This window comes from Mobula birostris, chromosome 9, assembly GCF_030028105.1.
Source record: "Mobula birostris isolate sMobBir1 chromosome 9, sMobBir1.hap1, whole genome shotgun sequence".
Classification (NCBI taxonomy): Eukaryota; Metazoa; Chordata; class Chondrichthyes; order Myliobatiformes; family Myliobatidae; genus Mobula; species Mobula birostris.
The window spans coordinates 93,746,375-93,768,643 of record NC_092378.1 but is presented as its reverse complement, the minus strand read 5'-3'; the positions used below and the strand labels follow the sequence as shown (position 1 = coordinate 93,768,643).

The 22,269-nt window shown below is 41.5% G+C and overlaps 1 protein-coding gene across 5 annotated transcripts in view; it reads right to left on the bottom strand.

The window, feature by feature from the left end:
• Positions 1-6,614: 6,614 nt before the first annotated feature.
• Positions 6,615-22,269, bottom strand: part of ints1 (integrator complex subunit 1) — a 143,003-nt gene continuing 127,348 nt past the window's right edge. For 3 of the 5 annotated variants that reach the window (XM_072268403.1, XM_072268406.1, XM_072268404.1), the window contains 5 exons: positions 21,502-21,615; positions 16,606-16,676; positions 14,882-14,973; positions 8,055-8,164; positions 6,615-7,524 (listed from right to left, as the gene is read on the bottom strand). In XM_072268403.1, the coding sequence (XP_072124504.1) occupies positions 7,409-7,524; positions 8,055-8,164; positions 14,882-14,973; positions 16,606-16,676; positions 21,502-21,615 (503 nt within the window). In that variant the 3' untranslated portion in view covers positions 6,615-7,408. Of the gene's footprint in view, positions 7,525-8,054; positions 8,165-14,881; positions 14,974-15,397; positions 15,539-16,605; positions 16,677-21,501; positions 21,616-22,269 lie in introns of those variants that run through there. The other 2 variants (XR_011887222.1, XR_011887223.1) reach the window with 2 other exon arrangements.

Genomic DNA, 22,269 nt, shown 5'->3' with positions numbered 1-22,269 from the left:
ATTACCCCTCTTCCTAACTGTCATTCCACTTGTTCCACTTCACTTGCAAAGTACAGTGAGTTCCATCACAGCTTTGAGCCAAAACCTCTTTAACTATCTCATCGCACCTCCTGAGAGTCAACAGCTTCTAGTCGCCTTTTTTTTTTACATACGCACCTTTCATCAGAAATAATCTAATCTTTCTAAAAACATCTTTCAACGCTCTCCAAACCGACTTATCCAATCAACCACACGATCTTACAAACTTTATTCTTGTTCGAAAAAGGCATCAGAAACAAAAACCTCATCTCCTGTTGCTGCAAACTGATCTTTGCTCTGCCTTGTCTGGAATGAAAAGTATGAGATTTAACAAAACAAAAAAATCCCTCACACTCTGTACACCAGTATTTATTCACTCTCTTTTAATGACTATCACAGATCTGTGTCATCTATTGTAACAACTGGGTTTGCAGAATCCAGGCATAATGTAACTGAAAAGATAATGCTAAATATGGTTCAGACACCTGAGAGGTTTCCTGTTTCTATTCCAGTGGAAAACTCAAGACAAAACAACAACTAAAAGCCAGCAATGCTGGTTCCTGGGCAGGGTTTGGTGCCACATCCCAGATGCAAAGACCGAGAAACAACATTCTAAGGTGTACAACACCAAAACATTGTGAAAGGCTGCAGAGTAAGATTATACTCTTCAAACTCAGCAACGCTGTAACGGTGTTGTCATTACTCAGACTAATCCCAATTGCTTCTCTTTAAACCATTCAAATAATCCACACTTTTCTTGGTCATTGACCTCCACGGCTCACTGTCTGCATGTACTGGCTGGCTTTGGAAGGACAAGCCAAGAACCCATAATATCGATGAGAAATGGCTTATCTATTATACCAGTGTGATATGTTGGGACAATGATGGCATGCTGAAGGCCCGTGTGTGAGTGAATACTCGAGTGCACTGTGAATCCGCAGCTGGGGATGTCAGAAGTTCAAGAAAACAGAAGTGTTTCTGGAGTTTTGGGTCAGGCGAGGTTGGGTTGGCAAGGCAAGTAGCCAAGGGAGAGGCAGTTCAGGAACTGGAGGAGTGCCATTAGTCAGTAGTCAGACCTGGGGCATGAGAAGGCATTGGCGTTCGGTGGTGGTGGTGTTGGGGGAGGATCAGGGCTGCAATATGTGGATGGTGAGGCACTGGACTTGGTGTCTGCTGTGAAGGGGTAGTGTTCCGTCCTCCTGGGCTGAGACAGCTAGACTGCATGAGTGGTCCCGGACAAACCTGGGGTCATTTGTGCTTCGGTACCTTGCCCACAAAGAATAATGCTGACTTCACAATCAAGGTAGTTGTGATATTTAATTTTTAAAAATGAAAACTTGTATCACATGGTGCTTAACAATGTAGTGTCACAGAAATCAGTTACCAGGCATCTACTTCTTTTGGTTCTGAACCTTTTTGTGCAAACTACAGCACTCATAACACTGTTCCCCTATGTTATCACAACTTGTTCGATTTGCAATCTACAACAATTGGTTCTGAGAGCACTTCACAGTTGTAGCAGGTTGTGCCACTCCCTCACAGCTCCTGTAACGTGGGTTCAATCCTGACCTCAGATGCCAACCCTGCGGAGTTTGCACGTTCTTCCTGTTACTGTGTGGGTTTTCTCTGGGTGCTCTGGTTTCCTCCCATATTCTAAAGGTGCACTGGCATGTTAATTGGTGACTGGTGTAGGTAAATGGCAAAAGAAAATCAATGAGCAGTTGCTGGGTAGGTAAGAGAGAATGTCACTAAGAACAAAAAAAAGGGGAATTCTGTGCTGAAAACAAGGAGGGACCCTGCGGACTAAATGGACTCTACCTGCGTCACATTAAGTAAATCACTCCACTTCTTCATTGCTGGTGATGGCTTGTATTTGGGCGTTCCTGACGTTTGCCAGTTGCAAAGGAAAGCAGTAGAATCTTACAGCAGCACCACATTTCATTAGGAGTTAAGCTTCAGATGTTGATCTATGTTGACAATTATTCTTTCTTGCTAGTTCTCAGTACCTCAATCTTTCAAATACTCATCTATCTGCACCATAAAGGCTCTAATGATTTGGCCTCCACTATTCTTGGACCAGAGGACTGCAGAGATTCACTACTTTCCAAGAGAAGTCTACTCCTCAGTTTTAAATGACTCAGTTTGTTTTACAGCAATGTCCCCTTGTTTAAGATTCTCTCACCAGGGAAAAGTTCCCTTTGGGCAGGAATTCCCAAACTGGGGTCCACGGATCTTTGCTTAATGGTATTGGTCCATGGCATAAGAAAGATTTCCACCCCAGGCCTTATATATCTGAAAAAGGTCATCCCTCATTCTTTGAAACTGCAGGGAATACAAATGTAAACTGTCTACTCCCTTCTTATGGGCCAACCCTTGTCCCAGGAAATTAAGTGGTGAATCTCCTTTATACCATCTCCAGTGCTGCTATACCCATTTTAAGTTAACATAGAACAGCTCAGTACAGGTTTTTCAGCTCACAATGTCTGCAACCAATACAATGCCGAATTAAACTAATTTGTTTCTGCCTGTACCTGATCCATATCCTTCCATTCCCTGCACATTCAGGCATCTGACAGCCCCTTAGCACTACTATCATATCTTTTTCCACCACTCTTCCCTGCAGCCTGTTCTAGTCACCCATCATTGTAAACTTGTTTCCTCTTGCCTTAAATGCATGCCCTCAAGTACTTGACATTTCTGCCTTGGGAGAAAAATGATTCTGTCTACCCTGTCTATGTCTCTTAAAATCTTATTAGGCCTTCGCTCAACCTCCCCTCAACACTCCACAGTAAAAACCCAAGTTCGTTCAACATCTCTTTATAGCTCTTAATCAGGTAGCATCGTGGTCGACACCTTCTGCATCCACTCCAAAGCCTTCTCACCTTTCCTGTAATGGGGCAACCAGAATTGCACACAATACTCCAAGCGCAGCCTAACCAAACTTTTCTATAGCTGCAACATAACTTTCTTATTCTTGTACTCAATGACCCAACCAATGAAGACAACCATGGCTATTTTCAGTGAGCTACAGATTTAAGGCCCAAGTCCTTCTGTATATCGATCCTGTTAAGGGTCCTGCCAGTAAGAGCATATTTCATCCTTACATTGGATGTGCCAAAATACAACACCTCACATTGCACAGAATAAAACCAATGTGCCATTTCTCTGCCCGTATCTGTAACTGATCCATATTCTGCTGTATCCTTTGACAACCCTCTACACCAGCCTTTCTCAAATGTTATGTCCTGGGGGAACCCTCGAAATAATTCTCAGGTCTCAGGGAATTCCTGTCAAAGAAATATTATATGTACAGCTCAGGGTACATTAATGTGATCAGTAGGTTGTAGATATAATAATCCAAAAATAGTTGTCAATGCTGTTTTGAGTAGAGAATTATTTTTAGCTCATTTTTCTTGAAATTAATCTCCTTTCATTCCCTTTCATACATTTTAAAAGCTCATAAGACAAACATAATACATCTCTCAATTCTGGGTTGAACTTGAGAGAAGCACCCACAGATTTCACTTTCAACTGAAATGAGAACATTTTTATCCTTGTTCCTGATGCTTGTTAAACAAGAAAAAGCTTTCCCCCACAGAATTCCAGAACTTGTCCAGAGAGAGATCAGTAAACCTCATCCTGAGTACATGATCAGAGTGCAGCTCACAAGGCTCTTCCTCTTCTCCCAAAGTCAAGTTGTCAGGCTGAGCAGAAGATTAAGAGAAATAGTCCCTCACCCAGTCATACACGTGTTGAAAAGGAGGAAAAATACTGTTCAATTTTGTTCTGCAGTTCTTCACCACACTAGACCATCTTTAGAATGAAAATTTCCCTCCAATTTTCTACTACATTGATAGCTTGCTCACTCCCATAAGTCAGTTGAAGGTGTGTAAAGGGAAGTTGGGTGAGGTAATTTGGGAGGGACAGGCTGATGTTACAGCCCAAGTTGGGCAAGTCCATTTAATGCTTGGAAAACACATACCGTCCTCCCCTCTGTGCAGTACAGTGCTCACCAATTATCAGCCTACCATCCTCACCTCCGTGCAATACGGTGCTCACCGATTATCAGCCTACTGTCCTTGCCTCTGTGCATTAGCATTCACCAATTATCAAAGGCTTGACCATTTTGTGTTAAAGACTGACAAATGGACTCAACCAAATAAACGTGGTCCAACTGTGCACTGCCATACTGGGCTGAGAGACCTCTTCACGAGATTGCTAATGGGACTACTCAGTCAATGAGAGCGCTAGCATCATGCATTAATGCAAAGTTCAAAAAATGATGTTTATTTTTTAAAATCACGACCTCCCGCGGAAGCTCTAGCGACCTCACAGAACCTTCGGGTTCTGCTGAACCCGTGAGGAACCCTGCTGTACACTGTCCACAAGTTTGAGGACCAATACTGTGCATAGTGGCCTCACCTGTCCAAAATCCTGTACTGTAACAAAAACTCCCCATTCATAAACTCCAATCCTTTTGTAATAAAGGCCAATGCACCATTTACCTTCGGTAGGAACTGACTGCTTACATTTAATTATTCATGCTCAGTACTTCTAAATATCATTGAACAGCACTCACTTACAGCTTCTCTCCATTTAGAGCAGGGGTTCCCAACCTAGTGCCCACGGACCCCTTGCTTAATGGTATTGGTCCAAGTCATAAAAAAACGCTGGGAAGCCCCGAGGTAGACAATAATCTGCCTTCTGATTCCTCTCAATGAAGTGCATGATTTCATGCTTCCCCACATTAAATTTTTTTGCCAGGCTTTTGCCTATCACTCTATTTATATCCCATTGCAGAATTACAATGTCCTCATCACAACACACCCTTTCACCACTTTCATTTCATTGGCAAAACTTGGAAATCTCATATTTCGTTTTCTCCTCCAAGTCGCGATGTAAAAAGTAAATGAGGGAGTAAGAACCAATCCTTGGGAACTTAACTAATTACATTCCTCCAGTTTTAAAAGAATCAATTTATTCCAACTCTAGTTTTGCCTGTGGCAGCCAGTTTACAATCCATGGTAGCACACTTCCTCCATTTCCTTGGGCTCTTCATTACATACCAGCCTCTATATGGCACCTTGTTAAATGCCTTTTGTGAACTTAAATACACTACCATCTACACGTTCCCCTCTGTCAACTGTCCTTCAAAGAACTTGAACAAATTTGTCAAACATGAATTACCTTTCATAAAATGATGTCATTCAGATTTGATTACATTCAGCTGTCATAAATGGTAAATTATCAAATACTATTGACTCTAGCAAGTTGTCAACAACAGATGTTAAACACTAACTGGTGTATGCTTATCACTTTGTCTGCCTTTGTTGTTGAATGAGGGAGTCATATTGTCTTTTTTCGAAACCTCTCGTACCTTCCTGGAATTTAGTGAGTTAAAAAAAATCATCCAATGGGTCCATTATCTCTGCAACCACCTCCTTTCAAACTCTTGGGTGCAGATCATTGCGATCCAGTGAATTGTCCGTCTTTAGTCCCACAAGTTTCAGAACAGGTTTATGTAAGTGATCTGGAACATCCTTGGTTGAGAAAATTGATAAGAAAAATTGTAGGGAAACAACAAAGGGTTAAAAGTAATTGAAGGATAATCTACAGGAAAAAGAGGGAAGTGTTTACTTGGGGACAGGTTATTTGATTATTTGGGTACTGACTTAAAGAAAATGTGATAATTAGTAAAGGAAATGCATGACTGCAACATTAATGCCTGAGTGACTACATTCACAGACCTTCACAATAGAATCAAACACATTAAAACACAAGAGACATTGGGCCAAGTGACTAATATTGATGAGGTCCCTCTGATAACATGATCATGGGGGCTATTGGGCTCTCCACGTTTTATGAATCTGTAACATAGACCGTAAGATATAGGAGCAGAATTTTTCTTTTGCTCCTATAGTAGATATTTCAATCCCATTCTCCTACATAACCCTTAACCCCCTTACCAATCAAGAACTATCAATCTCTGCCTTAAATAAACCCAATTAACTTTGCCTCCACAGCCTTCTGTGGCAACGAATTCAGCAAATTCACCATCTGGCTGAAGAAATCGCTCCGCATCTCAAGTTTAAAGAGACATCCCTTTATTTTGAGTCTGTACTCTCAGACCCTAGACTCTCCTACTAATGGAAACACCCTCTCCATGTCCATTCTATTCAGCCTTTCAGTACTCGGTAGGCTTCAATGAGATCTCCCCCTCATCCTTCTGAAGTCTGACAAACACCAGCTCAGAGAAATTAAATAGGTTAAGTCTTTCATTCCTGGGATCAGTTTTGTGAGCCTCCTCTCAACTCTCTCCAGGGCTGCACATCTTTTCTTTGATACAAAGCCGAAAATTGTTCCCAGGATTCCAAATACTCAGCAGTATTTGACATGCTGAAAACAGAATGTCTGCTTCAGTCATGACAAGTATTAGAAGGTTCCGAGTCTCTTCTTCATTTACAAGGTTAATTCCCAAGAATTAGAAATAGCTTGGAGAACCACCTACAAAAACTCTTCCCAACAGTTTCACCTGCTGCTGGTCATTTGGACAGTTTATCCTGCTCAGTTTGTATCACAACAGCAAACATATCTAATATTTTTGTCAAATATTTATTTTATATAAAAAAAAACTCAACAAAAGCACAATGCTTTCACAGAACATCAGGGAAGCATTATATGTGGGTCCTGACTGTGGAATCTCACAGTCCCATGCATTCACAAGATCTTATTCAATACACAGAATTATCCCAAGGAGCCTAATAGAACCAATAAGACAAGTAAACTCTGATGGCTTTCACCCAATTGTTTCCCAATTTTAAGACAACACTACTGAGTCCTGGTTACAATAGTAATGGGTTCAGTGACTAAATGTCTGGCTATGCATTTGCATCTGCAAGCCTCATCTTCAAGTATGATGGGAGGTTGGAATTCAGCTTTGTGCTATGTTTCTTGTTGGACTAGCAAACCTCTTGGCTGCTCAGAATTGTACATAATGGCTTCCATTTCACCTGACATTTATTTGGAGCATTTCAACTGAAGTTGGGCAAAGTGTGCATGAGTGAGAGTAAGGAAAAATCAGAATTGAGAAACTGAAAGATTTGTTGTATTTCACTTCTGTGCACCTCCTCATCATAAAGATCTTCATATGATGAACTGAAGTGCAGTGACTATCGTTATGCAAGAAAAGCAATGTTCAAATCGTCTAATTCTCAGTTGTTTACGTTCTTGGGAAATAATCCTGTGCAGCATCATCTTGAATAGTTTGACTTCTTCATGTGAAAAATATTAGAAGATCAACGGCATTGTATGAAAAGTACGTCCACCGTCAAGTCTTCTTCCAATACTTCTTGCTGTATCAATAAGGCATCACTTTAACAATGCTTGGTCCTTAAGTTGTGGCTTCCATGTGTAGAACTTTCATGGCTTCTGCAATCTGTGGACTTGTGTCAAGCTGGCTATACATCCCAACCAAAAAAGCCTTGTGCAAGAGAACACCAGCATGCTCTAGAAACAAAGCAAAGGACAATAATGAGTTAATGTCAGAAGTAAAAGAACAGCAGCACTACCATTCAGGTAAAGGCAAATAAACTCCTCAATCACTGCATCATAATCAATCACATATTTAAGTCATTATGATTATCTGATAAATCACACTGGTCAATTCAGACCTGGAAGATCCTCTGTCTGCAAAATTATTCAATCTCTATACTGTATTAGAGTGGTTCATTACAAGTCTTACAATAAAGCAATACCCAAGAGCTAAGGTGGGTTATTAAGAAAGCAAGAGATCCCCAGACCTCTTTTATCACCTACAGTACAGCGTGCATGTGTGTATTGTTTGTGAGTATTGTGATGCTCTCTGTGGTTCACAATGACCATTTGAACCAGGCATCAGACTAGTTAAATAGAGTCATATTTTCACAAAAGGCGGCAACTTTCAGTCACAGGGATTTATAGAGAGAAGTGGATCAAGTTTTAAAACTTACCAGATAATAAACTAATCTCAAGGTTTATACAAGACAAATCATATTTACCTTGGCAGAGTAGTGTGTAATCAGGAAGATTCTTCAGGGCTGTCTGCACCACATCATAATTTCCACAGCCAAGACAGTACAAGAATGTTGGGAGAAAGTCAGCAGCAACACTGGAAAAGGAAACCAAAGTTAATCGTAAACAGGAGAAAATCTGCGGATGCTGGAAATCTGAGCAACACACACAAAATGCTGGAGGAATTCAGCAGGCTAGGCAGCATCCAGGAAAACAGTACTTGTACAAGAAAAGAGCAACATCTTACAGTTGAGAGATGAAGAGGAGAAATGGTATGATGATTGCCCTAATAAAGAATTATATTGACCCAGATGAGTATTAGGTAGAATCATTTTGGGTAAAGAGAAGAGATTATAGGGGTCAAAAAAATCATTGTAAAGACAGAATAATCTGCAGATGCTGTAGTCAAAGGAACACTCACAGTGCACTGGAGGAACTCAGCAGGTCAGTCAGCATCAGTTGAAAAGAATAGTCCACGTTTCGGGCCAAAACCCTTCGTCAGGACTGAAGGAAGAACTTTGGGGAGGGTTTGAAGAATGCTGGTAGTTGAAAAAAACAGTAATTTGGAAGACAAAGGGGTGGGGGAGGGAAAGCAGGAGAACAAAGCATAGTAGTAGAAGGAGGCGGAACTATGAGGGAGGTGGTGTGAAATAGGAATAGAGGAAGGGAGGGGGAGGGAATTACTGGAAGTTGGAGAATTCTATGTTCAAACCAAGGGGCTGGAGACTACCTAGACGGTATATGAGGTGTTGCTCCTCCAAAAAAAATCATTGATTAGATTGGTTTAGAGTTCCAGTAATAGCAGCAACACAAATGGAGAAAGAACTATCCACAACATCCACCCTTGTTATACAATAAGAAAGGACCAGGGCAATCAAATTGGGAAAAATATTGGAAGTCAACAGAATCCATTTGGTTGCTATTCTTCGAAACAGTCAACAATATGGATTTGACAGATATAGGAAGTAAACGTTAGAACTTGAGCAAAACACAGAGAAGATAAATTGTCTTTCATTGCCACAGTTGGAGAACAAAAGTAAGAACTGCTTTCTGGTACGGTCCAAGGAATATGGATGTGCAGTTTAGATCTCTTTATTTACAAGACCCAGAATCAGAGATGTATAGATTCACTATTTTGATTCTGGGGATGAGTGGGTATCAAAAATCAGATGTACAGGACAGATAGAGAGAAAGACAATGTACTGTGCTAGCCAAAAATTTAAGTCCAGCTGCTCCAGTGCATAGCCTTACAGGTTATGGATTTTCAATTATTTTAATGCCTTGGACTTAGTTTGTAAATACAGATGCACCAAAAGTGACAGTGCTGTTGACATTTTGCACCATTGTTCTAAGCTGTAGGAAGATATCAATATACTGAGAAGGTGCAATATAAAATGCCACAATCATGGACCAAAGAAACACTTAAGTTCCTGCCTAATTTTTGAATCCCTCTATTGCCCTTTCTATGGTATTCTACAGTTAAATCACCCACCGTGCCTGGACTTTGCTCAGAATCAGAAGCTGGTTAAATATCATTAGTATATGTGATGAAATTCATCGTTTTGCGGCAGCAGTACATTGCAATACCTAATAATAATAAAAAAAACTATAAATAAGTACGGTGGATTCCAGTTAAATGGGACACACTGGGACTGGTACATTTTAGCCAAATTAAGCGGTTGCCCCAGTTAGCCGTAGTTTCATGGCAATAGTTAAAAAGAAATAAAAGTGCCAAATTAATGTTAACTGAGTAATAAATTATGTAATTAAATGAAATACAAAACAAATTGGAACACAATCAACAATACTGCAGTACTATAAAGCTGTGTATTAGTTCCTAATAGCTATTGATAGAGGAATTCATTCAATGTATGCTGCTGTGTTCTTTTAGCTGTAAATGAACAAAATTAGTGCAGACAGTGGACTGCAGTCAAACAGTGCTCGTGATGATTGCATTCTCCAAATCGTGGATACTTTCAAATTCTTCATAGTTCCTAACTTGAAGTAGTGAAATTGTTTCATTTTCACTCTGGCTGTATCTGGTATCTCCAAACCTGAATGTTTGAAACCATAGTGAGCAAAACAGTTCTGAATAGTCTTACTGTTTATTACTGACCAACTATCAGTGACAAAAATCACTGCTTTTTGAACACAAATACATGCAAGTGACGCTATTTAAAAACTGTTACCTTTATGCACAGTGTACTAACTGCCACATCATGTACACTCCACCCATGTTAATCAGAAAATGTTCAGCAATGATCTCTTGCTCCAAATAAGTGGCATAGTGCCCCAAATAGATGAAGAGAATCAGAGCTAATTTCTTGTTTTGTTTTTGTTCTTTAAGAGTTGTCCCAAATAAGCAGCTACCCTGATTGACAGCCCAATTAGCCAAAATCCACTGATACTCAAAATAAAAAAAATTAAATTAAATAAGTAGAGCAAAAAAAGAGCAAGCAGAAGTGAGTTAGTGCTCATGGGTTTATTATCCATTCTGAAATCTGATGGTAGAGGGGAAGTTGTTGTTCCTTCAGGCTCCTGTACTTCCTCTCTGATGGTAGCAATGAGAAGAGGGCATGTCCTGGGTGCTGGGAGGGTCCTTCATAATGGATGCCACCTTTTCTGAGACATCACCTTTTGAAGATGTCCTCGATACTGAGGAGGCTACTGCATGTGATGGTGCTGGCTGTATTTAAAACTTTCAACAGCTTTTTCCAATCCTGTGCAGCGGCCCTTACATACCAGATGATGATGCAACAGTTACAATGCTCTCCACGGCACATTTGCAGAAATTTGCGTGAGTCTTTGGTGACATACTGTCTCCTCAAACTCCCAATGAAACATAGCCACCATTGTGCTTTCTTTGTAATTGTATCAATATGTTGGACACAGGATAGATCTTCAGAGAGGTTGATGCCTTGGAGCTTGAAACTGCTCACCCTTTCCACTGCTGATCCCTTAACTTTCCCTTCCTGAAGTCCACAATCAAATTCTTGGCCTTACTGACATCGAGTTCAAGGTAGTTTTTGTGACACCACTCTGGCTCTGAATAATGGAGTAAGTGATAGGGTGTCCAGACAGAGGTGAATACATGCAGCGGACTATTGCATTATCTTTCTGGACTTCCAGCCATTCCCTCTCCTCCTGCAGTGGGGTGACTAAACCCAAAGCAGACAATTCAAAAAGAACGTAGCTTCAAAGATACATCAGAGCAACACCAACTGCTTCTCAAAGTCCAAAATCTGGATCATAAGTTTTAAAATTGATGATGTTTCCTGAATGTTTCTTTCTAGGTATCCACACATTCAGGAAACCTGATTCCACATCTACAGAGTAGAGAGCTGGAGCTGCAGAATATCCTCCTCTTAATGTCAAAATGTCTAATCCTGGTATGCATTTAAGATGAGAGGGGATAAGTTGAATGGAGATGTATGGGTCACGTTTTACTTTATTTTTTAACACTGAGATTGGTGAGTGCCTGGAATGCACTGCCATGGTTGGCCATGAGACAAGTACAACAGAGGCATTAGACAGGCACAGGAGTTCACAGAGAATGGACGGTCATAGCTATTGCGTAGGCAGAAGGGATTAATTTAGTCAGGCATTTAATTACTAGTTTCATTATTGTGGCACAACATTGTGATTTGAAGGGCCTTTCCTGTAACATACTGTACAAACTGTTAAGTATAATATTCCCACAAGCCAAAGACTGTGCATTCAGTGGAACTGGGAGATCTTTCCTGACTCTGTCTACTATAATATTAATTAACTTCCAACAACACTTGGATCCAGATGCTTTACTGCTTACTTAACTTGGCCTTACAACTCTCCACCCTGTCTTTTCTGAACTCCCACGCTTAGTCTCTGCCCCATCTTCATACCCACCAAAGCCCTACTCTGCATGATCCCCAAGAGATCTTGTTAGATTGGTCCATACAGTTTAGAGAAATGAGGAGCAATCACATCAGGAAAAATATGATCTGGAGAGGGCTTCACCACATAAAAGCCTCTTCTTTTCCTGTCTTTGATTTTAAATTGGGGTAGAGTTGTAGGACAGGCAATAGTAACTGGGACAGAAATGAAGAAAATTTTTGTTACCCTATGGGTCATACAGTTTGGAACTTTCTATCTTACTGAGTAGTAGATGCTCAGTTATTTATGGCTGAGATCCACACATTTTTGAAAATCATAGGAGTTAGGTGATATGGGGACTAAGCAGAAAAGCGTTCTTGAGGTAGAAGATAAACTATAACTGTGATGGAGAGCATACAGTAAACGCACTCCTTACACACGCATTTATACACACACACAAACACTGCCTTGTCATCCTGCTGTCGTTTTGCTGAGTGTGCACACTTCAATGTCTACCCCAGTATATTTTCATAGTGGGTCCTAAACCGAGCTAATGTGCTTGGGTTGGCCTTCTGGTGCCTCTCCCGTCATACAAGGTGGAACATTCCATTTCTTCAGGAATGGGGGTATTGTTGTAAACAACAGGAATTCTGCAGATGCTGGAAATTCTCACTCCATCCTCCCGCCACCCCACTAGGAACAGGGTTCCCCTGGTCCTCACCTACCACCCCACCAGCCTCTGGGTCCAACATATTACTCTCCGTAACTTCCGCCACCTCCAACGAGATCCCATCACTAAGCACATCTTTCCCTCCCCCCCCTCTGCATTCCGCAGGGATCACTCCCTACGCGACTCCCTTGTCCATTCGTCCCCCCCATCCCTCCCCACTGATCTCCCTCCTGGCACTTATCCGTGTAAGCGGAACAAGTGCTACACATGCCCTTACACTTCCTCCCTTACCACCATTCAGGGCCCCAAACAGTCCTTCCAGGTGAGGCAACACTTCACCTGTGAGTCGGCTGGGGTGATATACTGCGTCCGGTGCTCCCGATGTGGCCTTTTATATATTGGCAAGACCCGACACAGACTGGGAGACCGCTTTGCTGAACACCTACGCTCTGTCTGCCAGAGAAAGCAGGATCTCCCAGTGGCCACACATTTTAATTCCACATCCCATTCCCATTCTGACATGTCTATCCACGGCCTCCTCTACTGTAAAGATGAAGCCACACTCAGGTTGGAGGAACAACACCTTATATTCCGTCTGGGCAGCCTCCAACCTGATGGCATGAACATCGACTTCTCTAACTTCCGCTAATGCCCCACCTCCCCCTCGTACCCCATCTGTTACTTACTTTTATACACACATTCTTTCTCTCACTCTCCTTTTTCTCCCTCTGTCCCTCTGAATATACCCCTTGCCCATCCTCTGGGTCCCCCCACCCCCCGCTCTCCTTGTCTTTCTTCCTGGACCTCCTGCCCCATGATCCTCTCGTATCCCTTTTGCCTATCACCTGTCCAGCTCTTGGCTCCATCCCTCCCCCTCCTGTCTTCTCCTATCATTTTGGATCTCCCCCTCCCCCTCCAACTTTCAAATCCCTTACTCACTCTTCCCTCACTTAGTCCTGACGAAGGGTCTCGGCCTGAAACGTCGACTGCACCTCTTCCTACAGATGCTGCCTGGCCTGCTGCATTCACCAGCAACTTTTATATATGTTGTATACCTTATTTAAGGTAAATCGGATTATTTCGTAACCTGATTGTTACTGCATTGTGGGTGCACCATAATTAACACTGTCATGTCCTAATGCTGAATAAAAAGGAGCTCAGTGAGGGAGCGATAGGGGCTGCCAGGAGTTCACACTGTACAGAGTGAGCTATTACTGTGTTTTCTGGTAGATATCTTTTTGTAAATAATGGAAGTTCTCTTTTCACTAATTTTTGTAAGTTTGATTTTTGACACACCTAAGATACACTCTTGCACTAAAGTGCTAAGTGACTGGAGCCATTTTTGCTTTGGTCATAACCCACATATCTAACAATAACCTAATAAATGGTAGGTCAAAGCCAAGACATAGAGCTGTGTGCTGCTGATGCTCATCAGGCATCTACAACTTGAGCTGAGATATAAGGAGCCTCTGGTAATACTGGAGCAATTAGTGTCAGTGCAGCATTGCAAGAGTATCCAACTCCTTAAGAGTACCTCAGCCTGTACAAGATGGCCCAAGAAACGAGACAACTATTACTAACTCACCACTTTTTTGAGAGGCTTTAAACTAGGGCCTGGTCTGATCTTAGGTGGATGACATAAACCTCATGGGAAAAAACCAAGTACTGTAGAGAACAAGGTAGCAGCAATAAGCCATTTGGTCTGTTGAGCTTGCCCTGCCATTTAAGCATATTATCATGACCTGGCATTTTTCCACATTCTTTAATACTGCAAGTCAACAAAAACTTGAGTTAAAATTAATCGACCAGGTATTTAGGCCTATTATTAAACTCTTTATAGATTTAAGTTCTAAATATCTACTTTCTCTTGCACCTAGAAGTTATTCTTTAAAGTCTAAGCCTAAATTTGTGGACAGCATCCCCTAATCCTAGATTCCCTAACTAGTTCCTCTTTATCTGCCCCATCAGCATCTTTAATATCATGAAACCTTAAACCAAATCTCTTTTTAATCTTCTAAATTCCAGTGAATTTAGCTCCAGATTACGTAGCTTTTCTTTACACCTTATTGCTGTTGAGTCCAGTAGAATTCCTCCCATTCTCCTGGCAAGTAATTTGACCGATAGCACTGAAGGAAGACCGACTGTTATCTCATGCTAATTCATCGGAAATTTCTTTGAACAAATTGACAGCCCGAATTCCGGCATTCCAATGTTATAATGCACTTTGGGTCACAGATTATGATAGTTATAGAGTACACGTCCATCTTTGACAAGCTCACATGCTCTAGTTACCGTGGATCATGCTGGATACTCCTCAAGGCCAAGTCAAATGCGATGTTCCGTGAAAGTTCCTCAGGTGAACTCATCAGACGCTGGAGATCATTCTGTAAGAAATAAGAAAACTTTTAGTACAGTAACAGCAAGTGACACTGTGAATGCATCCAAAGTTAACTTGAATATTTATTGCCCTGTGCAATAAGGGCTGTACTTTCAGGCTCAACAAAGAGTGAAACTCCCTCCCATATCAATACAACTAGCTGGTAAGGCCTGAGGTGGGGATAGTCACCAATCTGCTTCCTGTGACTCCAGTTAGGCAGATCTTTCTGGTGATCACAGATTATGAAATAGACAAAAATATCTCAAAACACAACAAGCTCAACAGGTAAGGAAGTGCAGTGTACACACATGAACTTCAACAAGTTTTATAGATAGCTGCTTTCATATGAAATGTCTATCAAACAGGCAAGCTCTATGGTCACCTCTCTTGCCGTAAAGGTCTCTTATCTCAAATCGCTTAAAAATGTGTACCTCACTGTAAATTTGGAAAGTGCTCTGGGAGGGCTCGTGTTCGAAGTAATTCAAACCTGGTTGAACTCTACACATCCATTAGGCTCTTCACAGGCAGTCATCAAGCCAAGGCTACCATGTTCTGGTAATGTGTGGTTAGATCTGAAATGGGATTAAAACGTGACCATATACAGCACAGGCCAGTGTTATACTGCAGGCTAAGAATGATGACAGTATGCTCTATACGATTTGCTCCACTATCCAAACTTTTATCGCCACTCTGACAATATATGAGGAAGCACTCAAAGGTTGTATTAAACCTATTCTTGCTAGGAAAACACTGAATGACTCTGGCCAAAGTCTCCATTGTCAGTTAGTTAAATGGTTCACTGATGAGCCATTTCAAGCACAAAGATGGATGGGGATTTCTCCATCGAGTAAAGAAGGTTAACAGGGTGGATGAACTGAATGATGACAATTTAAATAGAGCTTATAAAACAACAGAGTTCCCAATATCGATGGGGGTCAGTAATCAGAGGACTTGCATTAAATTGCTTTTGAAAGGTGTCTGTGTGTGTGGAATTCCCTCTGCCTCTGCCTGCTGCAAGTACAAGCGCCTCTGTGGCTGTGCCAGCTCATGCATGCCCATGTGTGCATGTGTGTGCACCCGTCTGTCTGTGTACGTGCACCCGGGCGTCATGCATAACTGTATCTGTCTCTGCACACGCACCTGTGTATGTTTGCATGCACCTGTGTCTGAGTACATACCTGTCTGCGTGCATGTGCACAAGTCTGCATGCATACCTCCATCTATCTGATTCATAAGAGAAACAGATCAATACTTAAAAAAGGGATAAAGAATTCAAGCCTATCGGTAAAGAGCAGGGTGGCAGGACGGTCCTATTACAGTATGCCTGGGAGCAGGAGGAATGACTCTTAATGCACTGGAACAGTTTTCTTATTAACTGTAATGGCTCAGTTTCCTCCAAAGGCAACCGTGCTACCTCACCTCTGCTGCCAAGGCAAATCCATCATCTTTTTTAATACTTACAATAGCTTTTCCTTGAAGGCTGTGTACAGACAGTTCATAGTTAAGAGACATTATTAGCTGCATTCAAAACCAGTCAGCTTCACTTGTTAGCAGAGTTTTGGTGCTAATTAAATGCTGTAAACAAACTGAAGCCCAGTTTTGTTTGCTTTGAGACATAATTAGTTTATTTTTTACTTACTGCAAAGAAAGAGAGGACCTCAACTCGACGCTTTGACATCTCATCAATATCGTTCAGGACTTCCAGAGTGTCTGAGTGGATAAATGAAGACACATGAGGCATCAACTTTTCATAGAGCTCACTGACCTACATGGGCTTCCAGTAAAACAGAGTCAAAACTACAATTCTCTTCTTTGTTAAACAAATGCTTTCATGGCTATAGTTTCCTCTCTAACCTAATCTCTCACTAGAAGCTTCCAAGTTATCCACATTTTTGCAAAGTGCCCACATCCCTACTTCAATCACTCCACCACTTAAAATTAGGGCGGCATGGTAGCGTAGTGGCTAGTGTAATGCTTTACAGCGCCAGCGAATTCCCAGTGCTCTCTGTAAGGACTTCGTATGTTTTCCCGGTGATCGCATGGATTTCCTCTGGGTGCTCCAGTTTCCAAAAGGGTACAGGTTAATAAGTTGGCACTGGAAGCATGGCAACGTTTAGACTATGCTGGCCATTCATGCAAACAACATATTTTACTTGTGTTTCAGTGTACGTGACTAATAAAGCTAATCTTTTCTTTGAGGCACCCTGCCTAAACTTTTCTCTCGTCTGTCTCTCTCCATTAACACTCCTTAAAACTTCACATTTTAGCAAAGCTTTGATCACTTGTCTAAACGTTTATTTTTTAAATGAGACAGCATTAAAAATAAAATCTAGTCGCTACACTAATGGAAAGATGTGATAGCATTGGAGAGGGTGCAGAGAAGATTCAATGTATTGAAACATTTTAGTTCAGGTGTGAATGGACAGTTTGGGATTATTTTCCCGAGAGCTTTTTCATAGTAAGATATAGGAGCAGAATTAGGTCATTTGGCCTATCGAGTCTGCTCCGCCATTTTATCATGGCTGATCCATTTTCCTTTCAGCCCCTCTCCTACCCCACCCGCCCATATCTCTTCATGCCCTGACCAATCAAGAATCGATCAACCTCTGCCTTAAATATACATAAAAATCTGGCATTCACAGCCACCTGTGGCAATGAATTCCACAGATTCACCACTCTCTGCCTAAAGGAATTCCTTCTCGTCTCTGTTCTAAAAGGATGCTCCCCTATTCTGAAGCTGTGTCCGCTAGACTTAAAACTCCCTCACCATAGGAAACATCCTCTCCACATCCACTCTATCAAGGCCTTTCACCACTTGATAGGTTTCAATGAGGTCACCCTTCATTCTTCTGAATTCCAGTGAACATAGGCCCAGAGCCATCAAATGTTCTTCATATGACAAGCCATTCAATCCTGGAATCATTTTCATAAACCTCCTTTGAACCCTCTGCAATTTCAGCACATTCTTTCTAAAAAAAAAAAAGGAACCCAAAACTGCTCATAATACTTCAAGCAAGGCCTCACCAGTGCTTTATAAAGTCTCAGCATTACATCCTGGCCTTGTTCTCTTGAAATTAATGCTAACTTTGGATTTGCCTTCCAAACCACAGACTCAACCTGTAAGTTAACCTCCGTTTAGAAAACAGTCAATGCACTTTGATTTCTTCTATCAAAGTGCATGACCATATACTTCCCACACTGTATTCTATCTGCCATATATTTGCTCTTTTTCTTAATCTGTCTAAGTCTTTCTGTAGCCACTCTACTTCTTAAAAACTATCTGCCCCTTCACCAATCTTCACATCGTCTGCAAACTTTGCAACAAAGCCACCAATTCCATTATCCAAATCACTGACATAACATCAAAAGAATCAGTCCCAACACAGATCCCTGTGCAACACCACTAGTCACTGGCAGCCCACCAGAAATAGTTCCCTTTATTCCCACTCTTTGCCTCCTGCCAATCAGCCATTGCTTTATGCGTGCTAGAATCTTTCCTGTAATACCATGGGCTTGTAATTTGTTAAGCAGCCTCACAATGGCTCTTTGTCAAAGGCCTTCTGAAAATCCAAGTACACAACATCAACCTATTCTCCTTTGTCTGTCTTGCTTGTTATTTCTTCAGAATTCCAACAGATTTGTCAGGCAAGATTTACCCTTGGGGAAACCATGCTGACTACAGCCTATTTTATCATGTGCCTCTAAGTACCCCGAAAGCACATCCCTCAACAATCGACTAAAGCATCTTCCCAACCACTGTGGTCAGACTAACTGGCTTATAATTTCCTTTCTCCTGCCAGCCTCTCTTCTTGAAGAGAGGAGTGACATTTGCAATTTTCCAGTCCTCCGGAACCATTTCAGAATCTAGTGATTCCTGAAAGATTATTACTAATGCCTCCACAATCTCTTCAGCCACCCCTTTCAGAACCCTGAGGTTTACACCATGTGGTCCAAGTGACTTATCTACCTTTAGACCTTTCAGTTTCTCAAGAACCTTCTCCCTAGTAATGGCAACTTCACACACTTCATTACCCCTGACACCTGGAGCTTTCACCACACAGTGTCTTCCACAGTGAAGACTGATGAAGTTTGTCCGCTATTTCCTTGCCCCCCCCACTATTACCTCACCAGCATTGTTTTCCAGTCGTCCAATATCCACTCTCGTCTCTCTTTTACCCTTTAGGTATCCTCTTTAATATTATTGGCTAGCTTACTTTTGTATTCCACCTTTACCTTCTTAATGACCTTTTAGCTGCATTCTGTTGGTTTTTAAAAGCTTCCTCTAACTTCCCACTAATTTTTGCTCTATTATATGCCCTCTCTTTGGCTTTTATGTTGGCTTTGACTCCTCTATTATGTGTATATATATTGTATATCTACCAGGTCACCTTTGAGGAGGCTGAGAGGTGACCTGGTAGATATATATACAATTATGAATGTCATAGATAGGGTAAAAACATGCCTGTCCAGTAAAAATCTTTTTCCTTATGGCAACAGAGTCTAAGGCAAGGAAGCATAGTTTAGAGCGAGGAAAAGGTGGCTTGGTGAGAGGGTCTGAGGGAGCTTTTTCCACACAGAACACAGTAATTGGACTACTAAAGCAGTCTACAGACCTGATGTGGGTTAATGGGATAAGTACAATGATGCAGCATAGATGTGGTAGGCTGAAGGGCCTGTTTCTATATTGTCTGACTCCTGACTACCTGGCTGGTGAGTAGAAAGGGTTTTAAACTGAATAGACCAATCAAAAGACAATAATGACTCAGATCCTATGCAACGATGCAGCCGGAAGAGTTTAAGTCATTCAGAAACCTATAAACATGCTGCCTTCTGTATCCTTAGTACTGTTGAAGGGTCTTGACCTGAAATGTCAACTGTTAATTCTCTTACATACATGCTGAATTCTTCCAGAAATTTGTGTTGTTGTATAAAAAAGCTAAGTTTTCTTTTTCATAAAAAATGGTCCTGATGTTCACTTCTCCTTCTTGGTGGGCAAGCATTTCTCACTGGTCTAAATCATGACAGTGGGCATTCTTCCAGTCTGACCCTAACATCAGTTTTACATGGAATCCCTCATGTTCATGCACATGTACCTGTCTCTAACAAGAAATTCTGGAGAGGGAGGCTGGGGCAGCGATAGTAATCTAAAGAATCCTATAAGCCCATTGCATCAGCTCTGTAAAAGGCCTCTCTGGAATGGCAAATAGAGCCAACAACAGACCTGCCTTCACCATTACTACAATCTGGACTTGGGACAGACAGGTTCCATGACTCTCTGTTCTCTAGCACAGCATATGGTAGAGCCCAGCAGTTGGGATCACTGGAACATGACTATTCTCTGGTCTCAAGAAGAGGCACAAATTTCCCTGTGCCTCTCCCAGTCCTCAATATGCTACTCCCATTCAACATTTCAGGCTGCTCCTTCCAAGAAGTGGGAGCACCCTGTGGATTCCTATGGACCGAAAGCAATGTTACAACTGGGCCAGAAAGGCATACACAGACTCTGTAGGAGCTACGTGGAGAGTTGCACAAACATTCTCATAGGGTAGTGTATGACCCCAGATCCACAGGCTGCTAACCCTGGATCTAAGACTATAAGAACATAATTGGAGCAGCCACAAAACACAGTCCTATGGTAAAGATTATAGCTAATCACTGTTTGTCCTCACACATGATTCCTATTCAGGTACAATATCTATTGGCTGATCTATTTCATGTGTTTTTTGAAATATGGTGTCACTAGCAAGGACAGCATTTGCTGCCCTTTGCTAATTGCCCATGAGAAGATGGCAAACTGGTGTAGTCTTTTTTGTGAATTTCTCACAGAGATGATGCAGAGGGGTTCCATGATTTAGAGTCAGCAAGGAAGGAAGACAGCCGATATACAGTGTTTCTTAGCCAAGATGGTATGTGGCTTGGAGAGAACCTGCAGATGTTAACGGGTTTGGGAGATGCTGTCAGAATAGATTGGGTAAGTAACCACGATGCATTTTGTAGATGGTATGTACTGCAGCAATGCTGCACCAGTGATGAAGGAAAGAGTATTTGAAGTAGTGGACAGTCAACCAGTGCCGGATGATCTTGTGTGTTGTTAACTGCTTTTATCTAAGTGAGCAGAGACTATCTCTTCACAAGAAGATAATAGGAATAGCAATAACCATTGCCCCTGCCAGCAATGCCACAGGTTATAATATTCATGGAATCAAGAAGCAAGACATTGCAGCAGCAGAATACCCAGCCTGTGGCTCTGGGTCCGTCAATAGTTCAAAATTATTTTAAGTTTTTATTCTTCAAACTATGTGAAGACCAGTCTTGCTCTCTAATTATGAAATCCCTCATTTCCCAATAATCAATTTGATGTATGATTAACATGCATCCTCTATGATTAGTTAGTCCATCCTCAGCTACAGAGATTACAATAACAGCTCCCCAGCAAGGGCAGCAGACAGCCTTCATTTCATCTTTTCTTGTACATTGTTAGCTTTCTCTCAGTTCCTTCAGGTTTGTGATAGACACTATTCCTCTGTTCTCTTACCTTCTAGAGCACGAGCTCTTGCAATCTTTTGAAGGAACGGTGCCACTTCAGCTGAAGTCAATGGAGTCATGGCAGAGAAACTGACCAGTGGGAGTGAGCTGGATGTTTCTTCCTCTTTGAGAGGGATGGAGAGTGGGGAGCAGGGAGGGGCAGAGGAACATAATTTAAACATACAGTTAGCAATTGAGGACTGAAATGGAATTTCCTTACTAGTTTCAAGAAGTCAGCTAGTTGAATAATTATGGATTTGTTAAATGCAGTTTACACCTGCAATCTAATGAGTTGAGTTTCCCATTTATAGTTCCTGTTTGACATTAAACTTCAATGCACGCTGTTATGAATACTGTGGGCAGACACAAAAGAATAACTGCCAGAAATATTCAAAAGATCAGATTTCAGATTGATGGCCTTTCTGAGCTCATAAACCATCATTAAACTGAATAATTAATTCTATTCATCTCCTGACAGATGCTGCCCAGCTTGCTGAATATTTCCAGTATTTTGGATTTTCAGGCTAAGTTCTCACTTTTCAATTGTTGGAAGACCATAGTTTGATCGTCTACAGGAGGAATAACATTTAATTCTTGCAAGATTTGTTTGCGCCTGATCTCCAGCTGCCTGGCAGAGCGAACATAGTTCATCACCTTTCCAGAGTCACTGCAAGAAGGAAGGATGATTCTGGCCATTATCTTCATATAGTTACATTGCTATGTGTAGAAGCCATGGTACAGATATTAATTGCTATGATTTCTTACAACAGAACAGTGA